The sequence below is a fragment of the Bidens hawaiensis genome, unplaced genomic scaffold (assembly GCF_021521415.1).
Source record: "Bidens hawaiensis isolate Kalapana, Puna unplaced genomic scaffold, B.hawaiensis_p1.1 tig00005497_1, whole genome shotgun sequence".
NCBI classification, from domain to species: domain Eukaryota; kingdom Viridiplantae; phylum Streptophyta; class Magnoliopsida; order Asterales; family Asteraceae; genus Bidens; species Bidens hawaiensis.
Window position 1 is genome coordinate 76,016 of NW_027491352.1, and position 17,495 is coordinate 93,510.

The 17,495-nt window shown below is 35.4% G+C and overlaps 1 protein-coding gene across 1 annotated transcript; it reads left to right on the top strand.

Annotated features, from left to right (window-relative positions):
• Positions 1–1,747: 1,747 nt before the first annotated feature.
• On the top strand, positions 1,748–16,809 carry LOC143629943 (uncharacterized). Its single transcript, XM_077099086.1, has 9 exons — positions 1,748–1,902; positions 1,999–2,087; positions 2,176–2,474; positions 2,572–2,828; positions 3,035–3,201; positions 3,303–3,405; positions 15,676–15,794; positions 15,887–16,005; positions 16,582–16,809. The coding sequence occupies exons 1-9, from the start codon at positions 1,748–1,750 to the stop codon at positions 16,807–16,809; spliced, it is 1,536 nt and encodes a 511-aa protein (XP_076955201.1).
• The last annotated feature ends 686 nt before the right edge of the window (positions 16,810–17,495 follow it).

The window sequence follows — 17,495 nt, forward strand, 5'->3', positions numbered from 1 at the left end:
CCGCCACTATTCCACTAGTCTTCCAACGTTCATTGACCACGTGCTGGTAGCTTCTAGTAGCGAAATTTAAGGTGGACCAAGTCACATAGCCGTTACTTCTGTTGAACAATAACCTACACACATGAAACAATTGTTAATTATATTAACCTCTGAGGATCCTTGATCTTCGACATGGTTCTGGAGCTCTTCGGGAGTATAACTGATCCAGATATATCTTCAAGGATAATATATCCTCAGCAGAGAAAATATCAGTCCTACCAGTATGTATGTCTCGGTAGAGTTGTAAATATGTGAGTGTCAGAGTTGTATATATTGTTTCAGTGTATTGTTTATCAGTTTAGTAAAAAAATAAAAAATTAAAAAAAAAATGGAAAATCAGCAAAAAAAGCCAAAAAGAAGTTCAGTTTATATTCAGTTGTGTAATTAGCAGCTTGTTTGTTTTTATTAGTTGTTTGTGTATTTGTAAACTGGATTTCATCCACCTTAGTCACTATATATGCCTAATTCGCATCGAACCTAAGCCTCAGCAAAAACTTAGTTCAAGTCTTTATGCAACCAGTGGGTAATGGGTGGAGATAAGACTGGCCTGCAAGCTTATTAACTTGTGACTCATATTTTGGTATTTGAGGGCAGAGACATATACTGGCACATCTTTTGCTAGTCCAGATATTAAACCAAGAGGAGTGTTGATAGTGTGAGGGGTATGAACATGTATGCCTTTACCGGAAACAAAGTACACTCGTCTGGGCGGCTCAATTGTATTTATAGTACCATTTAACCTTATTTGCTATGCTATCAATTGCGGTGCAATAACGGTTATCGGTCCGACAGTAAAATAGCGGTCGAAATATCGGCCCAAATATCGGTTCTGATATTTGCGGCGCTATTTACCGCTATTTTGCTGATATTTGACCATTGATATATCGGACTTATCGATGAGATTATCAGTTCAATATTTTTTATCTAACTCTTAATTTTTGGCCCAAACCGTTACCTTTTTTAGCCCATAGCCCAATTTAGTTTTATTCAACCCTAAAGCCCTAAATCATATTATTATTGAACAATTAAAGACATCGACAATCAAATCAGAGTCCTTGTTTCTTCTCCAGCCTTCAGCCGCTGCTGATGCTCATCTCACCAAGGTTAGCTTTTTCATCTCATCAAATTATTGATTTCATTGTTCATTATTCATCATTGTTCATCAAAATCAGATTCTTGTTTCTTCTATTCTCCAGTTAGTTGTCCGTTGGTTATTTTTTTGTTAATTGTTAGTTTGTTACTCAAATAGTCAATTAGTACTTTGTTTATTATTAATTTATTATGTATGATTTTGTAAAACTGATTAAGTGATTATTATCATACTATGAACGAATCTTGAAGTTTGAACATTTATTCCAGATTTGATAATGGATGTTTCTTCAAGTCAAAATCCATCTTCACATGCATATGTAACCCCTCAAACACTAATATAACTTCGTCTGAAGCCAACACCAGCTTCAACACAAAATGTTTGAATAGAGATATGGCATGGGAATAGGGAGAGTGCAGAGATACTTTGAAAAAACAAGTTGTCTGGTGCAAATTGTGCTTTCAAATAATGAATGGAGGAATCACACGACTCAAAAAACATCTTACTCATACCGGAGGAAAAGTCAGAGGTTGTACCAAAGTGACTTCGGATATCCAGAAGAGAGTCATGGAATCAATGAGAGAAAAAGCAAAAGTAAAGTTAGAAAAGAAAATAAATATGGAGATTCTTAGATCAAACTCAGTTGATCTTGCTGATGAAGATGAGGATGAGGAAGATCAATATGATGAACAAAAAGTTGGTCCAAAAGAACGTGTTGCAAAGAAAAAGAAATTTGTGGGTGCTAGCAACGTGCGAGGTCCTATGGATGTCATGTTTAAAAATGATATTGGGAAATCAAAGCAAACAACAATTGATAGAAATAATCCAATAAAAAAAATTAGAGACAAATGCTTATGACGCTTTTGCAGATTGACTTATGCAGTTAATTTACCCTTCAATGTCGTACGTGACGAAGGTTTTCCAATTATGCTCAATGCCATTGGGGAATATGGAAGAGGTATTTAAATGTGATTAAGATTTATTGATAGTTTTTTTAATTTGATTGTTATTTAATTTCATTACTTAAGTTTGTTACTTTATGTTAGGTTTGCCACCTCCATCTTATCACAACATGCGTGTCACACTGCTGAATAGACGAGTAGAAAAAACGAAAAAGTTTGTGGATTCGTTCCGGCCACATTGGGAAGAATATCGGTGTAGCATTTTGTCCGATTTTTGGACAGACGGAAAAGGAAGGTGTTTGATAAATTTCTTAGTCAATTGTCCACTTGGAACAATATTTTTGAAATCACTTGATGCATCGGAGCATGTGAAGAATGCTCAATTAATCGTGGAGATGATAAATGAGGTGATAGAAGATGTTGGAGAGGCGAATATTGTGCAGGTAGCTTTACATTTCTAGTTTTCTAAAGATGTTATATTATTTGATATTTTTACTAAGTTTTCTTTTTATTACTTAAGCTCTTTATTATTTTCTATAGTTCATTATAGATAACGGGTCAAACTTTAAAGCTGCCAAAAAGATTTTAGAACAACACCCTAAGATGTTTTGGACTCCTTGTGCAGTACATTGTGTGAATCTCATGATTCAAGATATTTCTGAGCAAATTCCAAAGACAAAGAGTACTCTAGCTGATGCAAGAGCAATTGTGTTTTACATTTACAACCATGGAAGGATTCTTAACATGATGAGGAAGTTGACCAAAAACAAGGAGCTGCATCGGTCTTGTGTAACTCGGTTTGCAACTCAGTTTTATACCATTCGGAGTATCCATGAGAATCGACATCATATTCAAGTATTGTGTGTTTCTGAAGAATGGAGGAAAAGTGACTTTGCAAAGAAGCCGCCTGGAAAGAGAGTTGAGCGAATAGTGCAAAAATGGAGTTTTGGGACAACATACTCATATCTTGTCAAGTGCTTGCTCCTTTGGTGGATGTGGTCAGATTGTTTGATACAGAAGAGAAGCCAAATATGGGTTACATCAATGATGCAGTGGATAGAGCGAAGGGGCAAATCAAGAAAAATGTTGCTGATGTAATGCTCGTAACCAAACTTTTGGGTATGATTCAATCAAGATGGTCTGACCAACTTCATCACCCTTTACATGCAGGTATTGATGATTCAACTTTACATTAATTAGTTTAAATTAATATTAATATAATTATTTACTCATTTAGTTTTATTTTTAATTCTTTAATATTGAATGTGTAGCTGGATGTTACCTGAACCCTGCCATTTTTCACGGGGAAAAGGCGAGGGATATAAAGAAGAACATCGACATTTTGACCGGACTTTATGTTGTTATTAACCGCTCGTGCTGGATGAAGATGAGATGATAAAGTGAGGCAGGATTTGAATTTATAAATTGATTCAATTGGGCAATTTGAATCTTCAGCAGCTATAAGGGGTAAAACGAAAGTCGCACCATGTAAGTAAAACATTATAATAACAAATTAATATGTTTTAAAGAATAATTTCTTATTAAAGTATTAAATCAATCGAGTTATTTATAATATGTAGATATATGGTGGCGTACTTATGGGATCGACACACCCTTGCCCCAAACATTTTCTATGAGTGTCCTCAGTCAAGCTTGTAGTGCTTCACCTTGTGAACGCAATTGGAGTACATTTGACAATATAAGCTCATTTTACCAAAGGCTTTTCTAAATTATATAAGATATTAATATAGTCTATTAAATTTAAATTATTAACCTCATTACGTAATTAGCCATATCTGAACATTACAATCAAACACATTCAAAGCGAAATTAGCATAAAAGTTCATTACTTTAAGCAATTTCAAGTTATAAATTTGAAGAAGAAAAAGAGAAATTTTATTAAGAACCTGTTCTTCGACAAATTAATAACCTAAACACAAAAACATAGTGTTAGCATATAAATACATAATCGAAGCCCATTATAGTCTAATCGTTATCGGAAAACACATTATCATTGCTTACCGAGTCGGAATTAGGGGGCTGATTAAAATTATGGTTTGTAATAGAAACGAATACGATAAGGCGGTTTGGATTTCTTTGAGAGTAGGCAGTTGCAGTAGAAGGAGAGAGAGAGAGGGAAAATAATGTTGAAAATATCCCTAACTCCCTCTTATATACCTTTTGAAAGTGGGTTTTAAATGCATTTTGTCGTGTAGTGAATTATTAGCTGTCAAACATAATAATCTTATTCAATTTAAAACCCTACCCGATAAATTTAAAAGGTTAAAATTTTCTCGGAAAAATTTTCATTATTAATTGACAAAGCTTACCCGGCATCTTCCACTTACAAACCTTGCTTGGTCAAGTTAACTAATTTAAAGTCAAGTAAAGATGAAGAAAGCTTACCCGAAATACCAGATTTCTTAAGAACTTAATCACAAGACAAATAATCAAGTATAAAATATCAAATAAGCATCCTTGCTAGGAATCAATTAAGATACCCAAATAAATTTCTCAAATATAAAATAAGTAACTCAATCTAGCATAAACCCTATCAAAATTAGAAACTCATTCAATCAAGTATACTTTGATGCATAGTATGTCCGAGAAACCTTCCTAATGTATAGTGTGCCCGAACAACCTTTTTACAAAGTATACCCGAATAACCTTTCATAGAGTATAAAGTGTGCCCGAAATGATATCTAGCAGACAGTGTACTCGGAAAGTCAAATTTTGAAATTACCAAGTATATTAAGGGAACAATAGTGTACCCGGAATATAAAGTGTGCCCGGAAGACAAAGTCTGCCCGAAAACACTTGTAATTTTAAAGCAATCATAATCACAAATAATACATAGCATGCTCGGAGTGAAATTAAACATAAAACACCTAAGTGTACTATAGTCTAAAAATTTCAAAGAGCTTGTCCGACAATCCTATGTTACCACTAAGCTTGCTAGGATAATCATATTCAAACATCAGGTATGCCTGAGAACTAAATTAAACAGTTTAGTCTACCCGAGAAACTTCAAATCAACAAATCATACCCGAAACACATATTCAAACATAAACAGTCAGGCTTGCCCGGAAAGTGACTAATCTTAGTAAACTCTACCCGAAAAGTATCAAATACTTAGAAGCATGCCCGAAAATAGTAAACTTAGATAAAAGTATCTAAGTGTACTCGGAATAGGTTATAAAACATTAAACCTTACCCGAAAAAACATATTCAACCATATTCAACTGTTTTGTGCCCGGAAAGGTTAGAGAACATCAAACCTTACCCGAACTTAAATATTCAACCTATTTTAGGCAAAATGCAACACTTTTTGACTTAAACCGCTTGTCAAAGACATTTCTAAGTTATGTATCATTTCAGACCATAATTTAAGAGCAAATGGTGCATTTGGAGATCAAATTTCAGTTATGTTTCTCTTCAAAATAATTTCTTTTGTAAACTGAAAAGATCTCAGGAATGGGATCATATTGACTAAGTAGCTTTCTCAATACTTCATTCTCAGCATTATTATGACTACAAAGACAGGTCAACAACAGGTCTAGACTTAACATGATTTTCATTTCTTTGGTGATACGATTAAGTTTCAATTAAGTTGCAGAAAATTTAATGGATAACACATGTTGTGTGTGAGGTTGAACGTTGGACTTACATGCCACGCAAATCGGACTTACAGGCCTTTCATTCAGGATGTTTAAAGGACTTATATTATTGCCTCCACCCTTGTAGTTCTGTTATTAACCCTCATGTTTGAATTTTCTCAATAAAAAATTGTGAACATGTATCAACTTTTGGTTGACAAAATATTTGAAATTAAAGTAGTTCACAGCTGTTCTTTGTCATTCTTTAAAAGATGTTTCATTTTGGGTAACCAAAGACCAACAGGCTTGTGTATACTGGATAATCACTTTTCTGCCTATAATTTGAAAAGATTTATCTAGGAACATGCATAGCAACAATGTAACTCCACATAAATCTTAGCAATTTCTTTGTGTTTATATCACCTCAGATTTTACATATCATGAGAAAGCAATGATACATGTTAAAGACTGTACTCAGAGTCCTTTTAGCCTATTAAATCCATATGATTGGCTAAGTAGTCAATGTACTATCATTTCCCATTAATATTTAGTTTAATATTCAATCACCCCAATGTCTCTTAATTGGCAGGTAAATGGCTATCCTGTTTAACCACAAGTGGTCAACAGGACAAAACATACATTGTGAATATATGTCCTTTCAAAGTCAGAGCTATTGACATAGCTTTAAGTGAAGGAATAGAAAACAAGTTACAGATTGCCCCAAATGCCTTCAGTTTTCTAGGTTAATGGCTATCCTATCTATCTGAAACCAGATGACAGGACCAACATATACAAGTATATGCCTTTCCAACTTGAGCAAATGACATAATTTTCAGCAAAAGTAACTCTTGAGACTTTTCATTGAAACTCCTTTTAAGCTTCTTTAAAGCTTGAACTGAATAGTATTATCATATCTCAACACCATTAACAACTTGCTCATGTTTTGACCAAAATAAAGTGTTTATGCAAAATTCTTTAGTAAATTCATTTTATCATTTAATTTTGACATAAAACATATTTTGACACAAACAGTTGTAACATAATCAAATCTTAATCATACTTAACATCATTAAGACAAACAAACATAACTATCATTCAAGGTCTAGCATATCCTAATAACATCAAGTGATCAGATAATTCACATAATCAAGCATTTAAGCAAAAATGTCAGATAAGCATATAATCAAGTATTTCAAATCAAGAGCACTTATCATGACATCACAACTACACATCAACTGATAAACATGCAGAAGTATCAAAGATACCTAATTTTGCACATAAACTCAAATAGGGCACATATCAGTCAACATGAAAAAGTATCATATTTAAGCATGTTCACTCAACATTCAGTTTGTGAGACCTCTAATCATATAATCAATTAACACATAGAGATACACACAACTCAGCACACATCATTAATCAGACCTCATCAGAGTTGATCATTCCCAGGGCTTTCAAAAGAAAGTTGAACCTCGTTCTATCAAGTGGTTTGGTGAAAAGGTCTGGCAAATTGTCACTTGTATCAACTCTTTGCATTTCAATCAAACCTTTTTCACTACAGTCTCTAATGAAGTGATGTCTGATTTCAATGTGCTTAGTTTTAGAATGTTGCACTGGATTCTTAACAATAAAATATGCAGCAGTATTATCAATGAGAATAGGGGTATTCAGAAAATTCAAACCATAATCCAGCATCTGGTTCTGAATCCATAGAACTTGTGCACAGCAGGCAGATGCAGCAACATATTCAGCTTCTGCAGTTGAGATGAGACAGTTGTCTGCTTTTTACATTGCCATGACACTAGCCTGTCACCCAAAAATTGACATCCTCCTGAGGTTGATTTCCTACTCATGTTACAGCCATCATAGTCACTGTCTGTGTAGGCAATAAGGTCAAAGGATTGGTTCTTTGGATACCAAATTCCCAAGTCTGGTCTTCCCTTCAAATATCTAAAAATTCTTTTAACAGCATTCATGTGGGAGACTTTTGGACTTGCTTGGAATCTTTCACAGACACACACAGCATACATAATGTCAGGTCTTGTAGCAGTTAGGTACATCAGGGATCCAATTTTGGCTCTATATTCATGTTCATCCACAGGCTCCCCCTTTTCATCAGCAATCATCTTTTCTTTGGTGTCCATTGGAGTTGAAGCTGTTTTGTATTCATGACATTTGAATTTGTTCAAAATGTCCTGCACATATTTAGTTTGGCGAATAAAGATCCCATCAGCCTTTTGTTGAACTTCCAGTCCCAGAAAGAAGTTCATTTCTCCCATAGAGCTCATGTTGTACTTGGACTTCATTACCTCTTCAAACTCCATACACATTTGTTCATTTGTTGAACCAAAGATGATATCATCCACATAGACTTGTAATAGTAGCAAATCTGATCCCTTTCTTTTATAGAAGAGGGTCTTGTCAATGGCTCCCCTTTTGAAACCATTTTCAAGAAGATGATTTGACAGCTCATCATACCATGCTCTAGGAGCCTGATGCAATCCATAAAGGGCTTTATTTAGCTTATACACCCTGTTTGGATAAATTGGATCCTCAAAACCTAGAGGTTGAGCAACATACACCTCTTCATCAATTTTCCCATTTAGGAATGCAGACTTAACATCAAGCTGGAACACCCTAATGTTCTTTGAGGCAGCATATGCAAGGAAAATCCTGATAGCCTCAAGTCTTGCAACAGGTGCAAAGACTTCCTCAAAATCTATTCCTTTCTCTTGAAGGCATCCCAGTGCCATAAGTCTAGCCTTATTCTTAATCACCAAACCCCTTTCATCCCTTTTGTTTCTGAAAACCCATTTTGTGCCAATTGCTGACCTATTTCTTGGACTATCAACCAGATCCCAAACATGTAGATCTCTGAACTGTGCCAATTCCTTCTGCATTGCCTCCACCCAACTGTTGTCCTTTAGTGCTTGAACAATGTTCTTTGGTTCTATTTGGGATAGAAAGCAGGAGTATAAACAGATGTTTGCAATTTCAGAGTGGCTTCTTGTAACTCTTTCATTTATATCTCCAACGATGTTTTCAGAGGGATGGTTCTTTTCTACATAGGGAGTTTGAACTATCATATCAAAAGGCATAGTTGTGTCAAGATTTGATTCATTGATTTCTGGTTCTTCAATGATCAAACCTGTTTCAGCATCATGAAACTCTGGTGCTTCTTCAATGTTCTGTCTTGAGGTAGATGCACCATTGTTTCCAATATTCAAGCTTTCAAACAAATGTTGAAATCTTACAGTAGTCACATCTTCTTCATTTGAATGGTTGCTTGGGTTCTCCTCAGTCTGAACTTGAATATTCTCTACTTCTTGATTGTCTTGATTGAGATCTGTATGATCTTGTTCTTGGTTAACAATGTCATTTGAGATACCCTTGATAAATGTATACTCCTTTTCTTTGCTAGCAACCTTCTTCCATAACCCTTCTAAGTCCAATGTTTTTTTCTTTTTCTCTTCAAATACACTGGTCTTGTAGAATGAGTCATTAAAGTCTTCAGGATAAATCTTGAAAGACCTTATCAACTTTTTATGATCAAACAGCCATGATGCACCATCAACTGTGTTGAACTGATTCTCATTAAAGATGATGTCAGATGATTCAATAACACTCATATGGTCTTTCACATATACTATGTAAGCTTTTGAGTGTGTAGAATAACCAACAAAGAAGCAATCCAAGGATTTAGTTTGAAACTTGTTCAAGTAATCCCTGGTGTTCAGAAGAAAACATTTGCATCCAAAGGGCTTGAAAAACTTGATATAAGGCTTTCTATTGTTGAAAATTTCATATGGTGTCTTGTTATGCCTTTTGTTAACAAGTACCCTATTCTGAACATAGCAGGAAGTATTAATGGCTTCAGCCCAAAATGTAACTGGTAGATTTGCATCTGCTAACATGGTTCTTGCAGCTTCAATAAGTGTTCTGTTTCTTCTTTCTGCAACACCATTTTGTTCAGGAGTTCTAGGAGCTGAGAATTGTTTAAATATTCTCTTTTCTGTGCAAAATTCTTCCATGACTCCATTTTTGAACTCTGTACCATTGTCACTTCTCATTGTTTTAACTTTCTTATTCAGTTTGTTCTCAATCATTGTCACACAGCCCTTAATTAACTCTGCAGTCTCATCCTTTGTACACAGGAAATAAACCCAAGTATATCTTGAATAATCATCAATGATCACAAGACAATATCTTTTCTTCCCTATACTTGGCACACTCACAGGACCAAAAAGATCCATGTGAAGTAGTTCACGTACTTGATCAATTGAACTGATGAGCTTTGACTTATGAGTTGACTTGTGTTGTTTGCCCTTTTGACATGAACTGCAATGTTCTTCCAGTTTGAACTCTCTTGTAGGTAAGCCAATGACATGCTCACCCTTAACAAGTTTGTTCATATTCTTCAGATTCACATGACATAGTTCCTGTGCCACAATTTTGACTCATTTTCAGTGGCTTTGGAAACAAAACATGTACCACCTCTAGAAACAGCTTCCTTCATATTAAGCTCATATAGGTGGCCATTTCTAGGTGCCATCATCATAATCATTTCAGGTGGGATTACAAATTCGGGTTTTAAGATGAAGCAGTGTGAGTCATCAAAACCAACTTTGTATCCCTTATCACACATTTGTGATATGCTTAGCAGATTGTAATGTAAACCTTCAACATGAAACACATTATCAAATGAAACTTTTCCATTTGTTAAAATTCCTTTCCCAACTATCTTTCCACCATTTTCATCACTTCCAAATGCCACAGGACCTTCAAAATTTTCTTCATAATTAACCAGTGACCTCCTATCACAAGTCATGTTCCTAGAACATCCACTATCCATGTACCATATGTCATTCAGTGGAGTGGACTGTTCCAGCACAAAAGAAAAAGTTTGATTAGTTAGGTGATGAAGTGCAAGTCATTTCAACTTGCAACTCATCAGTTTCAATTTCAGTGGCTGCACTAGAAGTGAGTGTTGTTGGTTCAGGATCTTCATGAGTCAATTTAATATTGTCTGAGTTATCAGTTTCATATCCACACTCTCTTGGAGTTTTTACAAATGAGTTTGTGACTTGTGATTCTTCTGATGCATTGTCATCATCTTGAAGTACATAATCCTTCTTTTCTGAGAAATCTCTTACATCAGTAGTTCTTCCCACTTCTATCTCAACCTAAGGTGTAAATAAATCCTTCTGGTTCATATCCATGTTTTAACAAGAACTTCTCATCACCTGTCAGATCTGTTGATTTCTTTCTTGAGAAGACACCTTTGTTTCTTGTCTTTCTACTGCTAGGTGAGCCTTGAGAGCTATCAGACTTGATTGATTGTGTATCTTGTTTGGGGCTGAATCTCAAAGGTTGAAGTTCTTCTTGACAACTTTCTCATGCTTCTTAGGATACACACTTCTTATTACTGATTTAGTCACTTGTTTCTTTGATTTGACTTCAGTTTTCTTCTCACTTCTTGTCTCTTCAGCTGATTTCAACTCATCTTTCTTTTTGGTTTCATTTTCACACACCTTTCCTTTTCCCAGGTATGCTTCATACTTTTGCTTGTACTGAACAAAGTCTTGGCCATACTTTGTTTCATCTGGGACATGAAAGGGTTTGAATTTGAATCTTTCATTACATGAATCTGTGTGGTGACCATATTCATCACACTTTTTACACTATACCTTTCCTTTGAATACTTCGTGCTCTTTTGGTTTCTTGAACCTTTCACTTGGCTTAGGTGACTTGACTCCCAGAGTCTTCTGATTCTTTAAATTATTAAAGTTAATTGAGAATGGCACAAACTCCTCAATCTTGATGTCTTGTCCTTCAAGTTTGCTTATGACAAAGACAATTTTCTCCATAATCAGAGGTTCCTCATCACTGCTTTCTCTATGCCTTGACTGTCTTTTCTCATATTATTCCATGGTTTCCACTTCTCCAACATCAAGCACTTCATGACTGGAAAAGATTGGATAAACAGGGATAAAAATTTCTGCATCAACTTCTTCAGTTACTCTCTTCTTTTTGTTTTGTTTTATCCTTTCCAACACAGCCTTGCTTGGTGGCTTGACTGCATTGTATCTCACCTTTTTCCTTTCACAAATGTCAAAAGAAACATGTTCTCTTTTCATTTTATCATTCTGTTTCTTCATTTTTGATTTTACCGGTGGATACATAGGAAGTTTGTCATTTGACTCTGGTTTCTTGTATCTTCTTCCTCTTTCAGCAGCTTTGATTTCCTCATCAGTGACTTGATCACTCAAATCACTTAAATCATCTTGATTCAAATCAACAGAGTCAAAGTCATCTTCAGACACTTGAATTCCAATTGATTTTTCTTCCTTTACCTCTTCTTTAACCACAAACTCACCTTCTGCATCTACTTCAACATTTCTGTATAAATCAACAAATTCTTCTTTATCTTGAAAGACATCTCTGAACTGTTGCAGGTATGCATCTCTTTTCTCTTTATCAACTTTTGGTATAAAGTTGTTGTTGATGGGTGGTGAAACAGCTTTATATCTGTCTTTATCACTTACTTGGTATAGAATACCACAGATGTTTCCTGTAGAGATCAAGTTCTTCAGGAATTCATTCTCAACTTGCAATTTTGTGTTCTGCACCTTCTCTTCAACAATCATCTTCTTAAGCCCATCAATCTCAGTGATGTATCTGGTTTGATTTCTGTAACTGATCATGAAATCATCTTCCAAGCTTTTAATCTTTTCTTCACCGATCAGCTCACTGGACTCATACCCATTTATGATACTTTGTTTCCTAAAACACTCACTTTCCAGCTTGCATACTTTTGTTTTCAATTCATTGATAATTTCATTTAAGTCAACAGTAGCAGAGTGTACCTGAGATGATGATCCAACTTCTTTTTCAATCAAGGCCATGAAAGCCACATTTTCCCTCTTGATATCATTTGCAATGTCTTCTTTATGATTACTCCAATCAAAATTACCCTCATGCTGTGAAATTACAGCCACATTTCCTTGATTTCTAGGTTGATTTTGGTTGGTTGGAACTGAATTGTTTGGAACAGTTTGAAGATTCTGATTGTTGTTCCTTTGAAAGCCTTGATTCTGTGGCACAACTTGTTGATTATTGTTCATTGGAGGCTGTTGGAAGTTGTTGAAGTTGGGGTTATAATTGTTGGAGTTGTTGTTATTGAAGTAGTTGTTCCTTGAAGTCTGTTGAAACTGTTGATATTGATGCTGCTGATTTCTTGGTTGATTTTGTTATTGGTTCATCTGAAAGTTTCTTGGCATGTTGCATTCTCTGGCAAAGTGACCAGGTTGTTGGCAGTTATAGCAAATGGCTTTAGACTTATCAAAACCAATTCTTTCGTTAGGTCCTGATAGAAGAGATCTACCAGTCCTGTTATATAGCCTTTTTCTTCTAAGAGACAACATGGCTGCTTGCCATTTCAAATCCATGTCTTCTAAATCATCAGCATCTATCTGCTCTAGATCATCTTTCACAATGCTTGTATGAACCATGTTCTTTGCAACAAAAGCATTATAAGAATCAGTGAACATTGAGAGCAAACCATGATAATCAGATCCATGACTTCCATTGCCACCAACAAAAGGTGTATGTCCACTAGCCATTGAGGCTGAATCATTGTCTTCCAAGAGTTGGACATTAAACCAAATGTTGGACATTAAACCATTGAGGCTGGTTTTGTGAGTTGCTTGAACTGCCACCAACAAAAGCCTTAGGTGTATCAACACCATGCTCATTTGGTTCTTCAATAATGGGAATCTGTTGTTGGTTTTTTGGTTGACAAGTTCCCCATAGGTGCAATGAGAGCATTGGTTACTTGAAAACATGACTTTTCTTCTTTGATCATTTCATTTTCAATCATTTCTATTTCTGCAACCTGAAGGAAGCATACCACATCATCCACCTTCAAATCATTGAAATTGGGCTTTTGAATGATGAATTTGCAGGCAGTGTACCATTCCTTATGCATTGAGTTGAGCAGCTTAGTATTCAGGTCAAAATCAGTCATGACATAATCAGTTGTCCTCAACTCATTCACAATAGCTAGAAATCGTTCTAGAATTGATTTCAATCTTTCTCCCTCCTTATACTTGAACATTTCTAACTGTTGCTTCAATCTTTGCTTCTTTATGTTCTTCAGCTCTGTATTCCCCTCATACATCTCAAGGATGGCATCATACATTGCCTTGGAAGTTGTATGATGTGCCACCTTGGTTAAAATATCCCAAGACAGTCCTAGCTTAATCATAGCTAAGGCCCTGTCATCTATCTTTCTCAATCTTTCACGCACAGCAACAGTTGCATTTGCATTTGCATTTGCACCTTCATTGTTGTCCTGTGGTCCATTCTTGATTGAATTCCACATATCCACATCATTATAGCATACGGTTGCTTCAAAGAGTACTTTCCACTTGGTAAAGTTTTCCTGTCCATACAATCTTAGAATCTTGTTAGTAGACACTTCTTGTTCCTCATATCCAGACATTTTTGAAAGAATCAAAATCAGTTTCTTTGTAAAAACAGAGTTTCAAAATAATCAGATCTGAAAACAGGTTGTTCAGACCTGATGTGTCTGATATGATTAGAACAAGATTTATAAATAAATATTAAAGCTTTAATTGAAATAAGGAAGAGAAAACACCAATCGATTGTAGATCTAAAAAAATGAAGAACAGAGCTGCTGACGTCACTTTTCAATGGAACAGTTGTCTGCTTACGTCATCTTTCTTCAAATCTTCAATCAGCAACAAGAATCTTACTAAAATAGAAGCAATGAGAGCTCTGATACCACTTGTCAGGTCCTCGATTTCAGCTGGATCTTACTCAAATCACGTCATAACTCACACAAATAAATGTGTCGACAAGGGAGTTAATGACGGGTTGCTATATTTAGAAAGATTAATGTTTATTAAAGGATGAATCAATAATAAACAGGGTAGTTACTATCAATAATCAAAGGTAACTAACACACACAAGATTCACTCAAAAGATTTTCATTCATACAAAGTTAATCATACAAAATGATAATCGATTTAGAGTTTCTTGAAGGAAAGTTATGTCCGTACTATTCTAAGACAGCCGTCACACTCAAATATTCCTTTTGAATTCAATGAGTCTGTCTGCCTTAGGAGGCGTGCCCTAAATTATTCCTTTTATAGGCCTGACACCTCCTTAACAGCTGTCATTCCTTCTAGAAACCCTAAATATTATAGCATATTCAAATTACATATTCAAAATTATCCTAAGTGTAAAACAAGTCTTCCGGGTAGGCTTTGCATCAATTTTGTCTTTCCGAGTAGGCTGTGTGCTCTGCCATCCTTCAGAACTTGGTAACATAGAAGTGTGCCTGGGATCAGTTTTCGGGTAGACTTTACTTGAAGAGTATTTAACCAAGTAAAATACTCACCGGGTAGACTTCAATCTTCTTGACTTTGCCAGACTTTGCCCAACAAACCCTTACGAGTAACCTTGTTCTTCAATGGTCCCTTCAACCCTTTGCTAGAGAATAGCTTATTAGCAAAGTGTGCTTGGTAGCACTGTTCCTTTCTTGAGTTGAACCTTGCCCGATGTTACTTAGATATATTCCATTAAAACATCAACCCTACTTGGACCACTGTATTATTAAAGAATACCTTGCCCGGTCTTCCAATCACTTGGCTTCATGAGCTTGGTTAGCCTAAAGCTTACTCGGGAGTGAGCTTTACTTGGCTATGAAGAACAGACTTGCTTGATAAAGTGATCATTGCCCGGACTTGCATAAATTATTGAACCTTGCCCGGTAATGCACTAATTTGCAAACCCTGCCCGGATATCCACTAAGAAGACTTAAAGAAGATAACCTTTTCTGATAGGCAAAATATCATACCCGGCTAAGTAAAAGCTTGCTCGAAAGTCTAAGGTGTGCCTGGTTCCATACTTAGTCATTTCTGAGGAGGTTGAGAAGATTCCAATCTTCAATCTGATCAGTTTTGGGTCAAATCTTGACTCAACACATCGACATTTTGACCGGACTTTATGTTGCTATTGACAGTCTCGTGCCGGATGAAGATGAGAATGATAAAGTGAGGCAGGATTTGAATTTATACATTGATTCAATTGGGCAATTTGAATCTTCAGCAGCTATAAGGGGTAAAACGAAAGTCGCACCATGTAAGTAAAACATTATAATAACAAATTAATATGTTTTTAAGAATAATTTCTTATTAAAGTATTAAATCAATCGAGTTATTTATAATATGTAGATATATGGTGGCGTACTTATGGGATTGACACACCCTTGCCCCAAACATTTTCAATGAGTGTCCTCAGTCAAACTTGTAGTGCTTCACCTTGTGAACGCAATTGGAGTACATTTGACAATGTAAGCTCATTTTACCAAAGGCTTTTCTAAATTATATAATATATTAATATAGTCTATTAAATTTAAATTATTAACCTCATTACGTAATTTTTTATTCTTTATGTTCAGTTACAATACAAAGAAAAGAAATTGTCTTTTGCAAAGCAAACTCAATGACCTTGTATATGTCCAATACAACACAAGGTTATATAGGCGCCACAACTCATTAAAAGAGAACAAATCTTTAGATATTATTTTGTTGAGGGATGTAGTGAAAATGAAGATTGGGTTACACCAATAGAATAAGAGCTTCATGTAACACCCTTGGCAAACATAACATCGTCCCACTCTTAGGCAAATCCCACATCGGCCGTGGACAAGAGAGATCCTTGGTTCATACGTAAATGTTCTGCCTCTTCAATCACCAACGCGTTTTGGGCTTAGTTGGCTGTGGAGCACATGAAAACTCCACGGTTAAGCGTGCTTAGGTGGAAGTAGTACTAGGATGGGTGACCTCCTGGGAAGTCTCCATCTGGGCAACCAAAAACAAATCCGTGAGCTCTTCGTGGGCAGAGCGGACAATATTGGTGGTGCGAGGGGCCGGATGTTACACTTCAAGAGTTTGTTGATGGTACAAATGGTCTTCTTTGGTCGGTTGCGAGAGAGGCAATGGGAGGAAACGAAGAATTTGGGGCACGTACTAGGAGCAAAAGATCACGCTATAGAGATGATGGTGATGCTACAGTTGAAGTGGATGATCTTGAACAACAATTGGAGTATTTGGTTGATGTTGACTCGGAGGATGATTTCATGGCTTTCGATTAATTGATTAAATCATGTCTTAAATTAAAAATATTGTTACTTTATGTTTTGAGCTATTGACTTCTATGATTTTGGTATTAAGACTTAAGTATTAATATTAGATAAATTTTGGTGTTATATATATATATATACTTCTCTAAAGATCCATCCCCTATAGGTATTGGATCATTTCAGAAGTTTTTTTACTGCGAGAAGTGCGAGAAGTGAAGGTGTAACTCCATTAATCCCTAATTTCACTCCATTTCTTATTATGTAGGTGTGTATGTACGTGTCTAGGTACGTATTTTTGTATATGTGTATATATGTTTGTATGTGTGTAGGTATGTAGGTTTAAATGTGGCTCGGTACAAAAATCAAATAATCAAATAATCCAAAAAATCCCTAAATTGCAAATTATGAACAAGTTCTTGCTACATTCAATTTCAAAACAAGAAATTTAATAGTTTATGTTCATATCATTAATCCTGTTGATCATTAACTACACAAAATTCATTCTAACATCAATCGCAAACACCAAATTCATCCATGATTTCACCTAAACATCCAATATTCTAACAACACTTTCATTCAATCTTAACAATCCAAATATGATATCCAAGATGAATGTATGCATGTATGGGTGGGTTCAATACTTCACCTCACACATGCATACATACACACAACTCATATACACACACACAAACATCCAT

Bases quoted from the DNA above. Each gene is read 5' to 3' on its own strand.
- LOC143629943 (XM_077099086.1), top strand. From the start codon at position 1,748: ATGGAGATTCTTAGATCAAACTCAGTTGATCTTGCTGATGAAGATGAG. The intron at 1,903-1,998 runs GTTTAAAAATGA...ACGCTTTTGCAG, and splicing joins CGAGGTCCTATGGATGTCAT to ATTGACTTATGCAGTTAATT. The intron at 3,202-3,302 runs GTATTGATGATT...TTGAATGTGTAG, and splicing joins TCATCACCCTTTACATGCAG to CTGGATGTTACCTGAACCCT.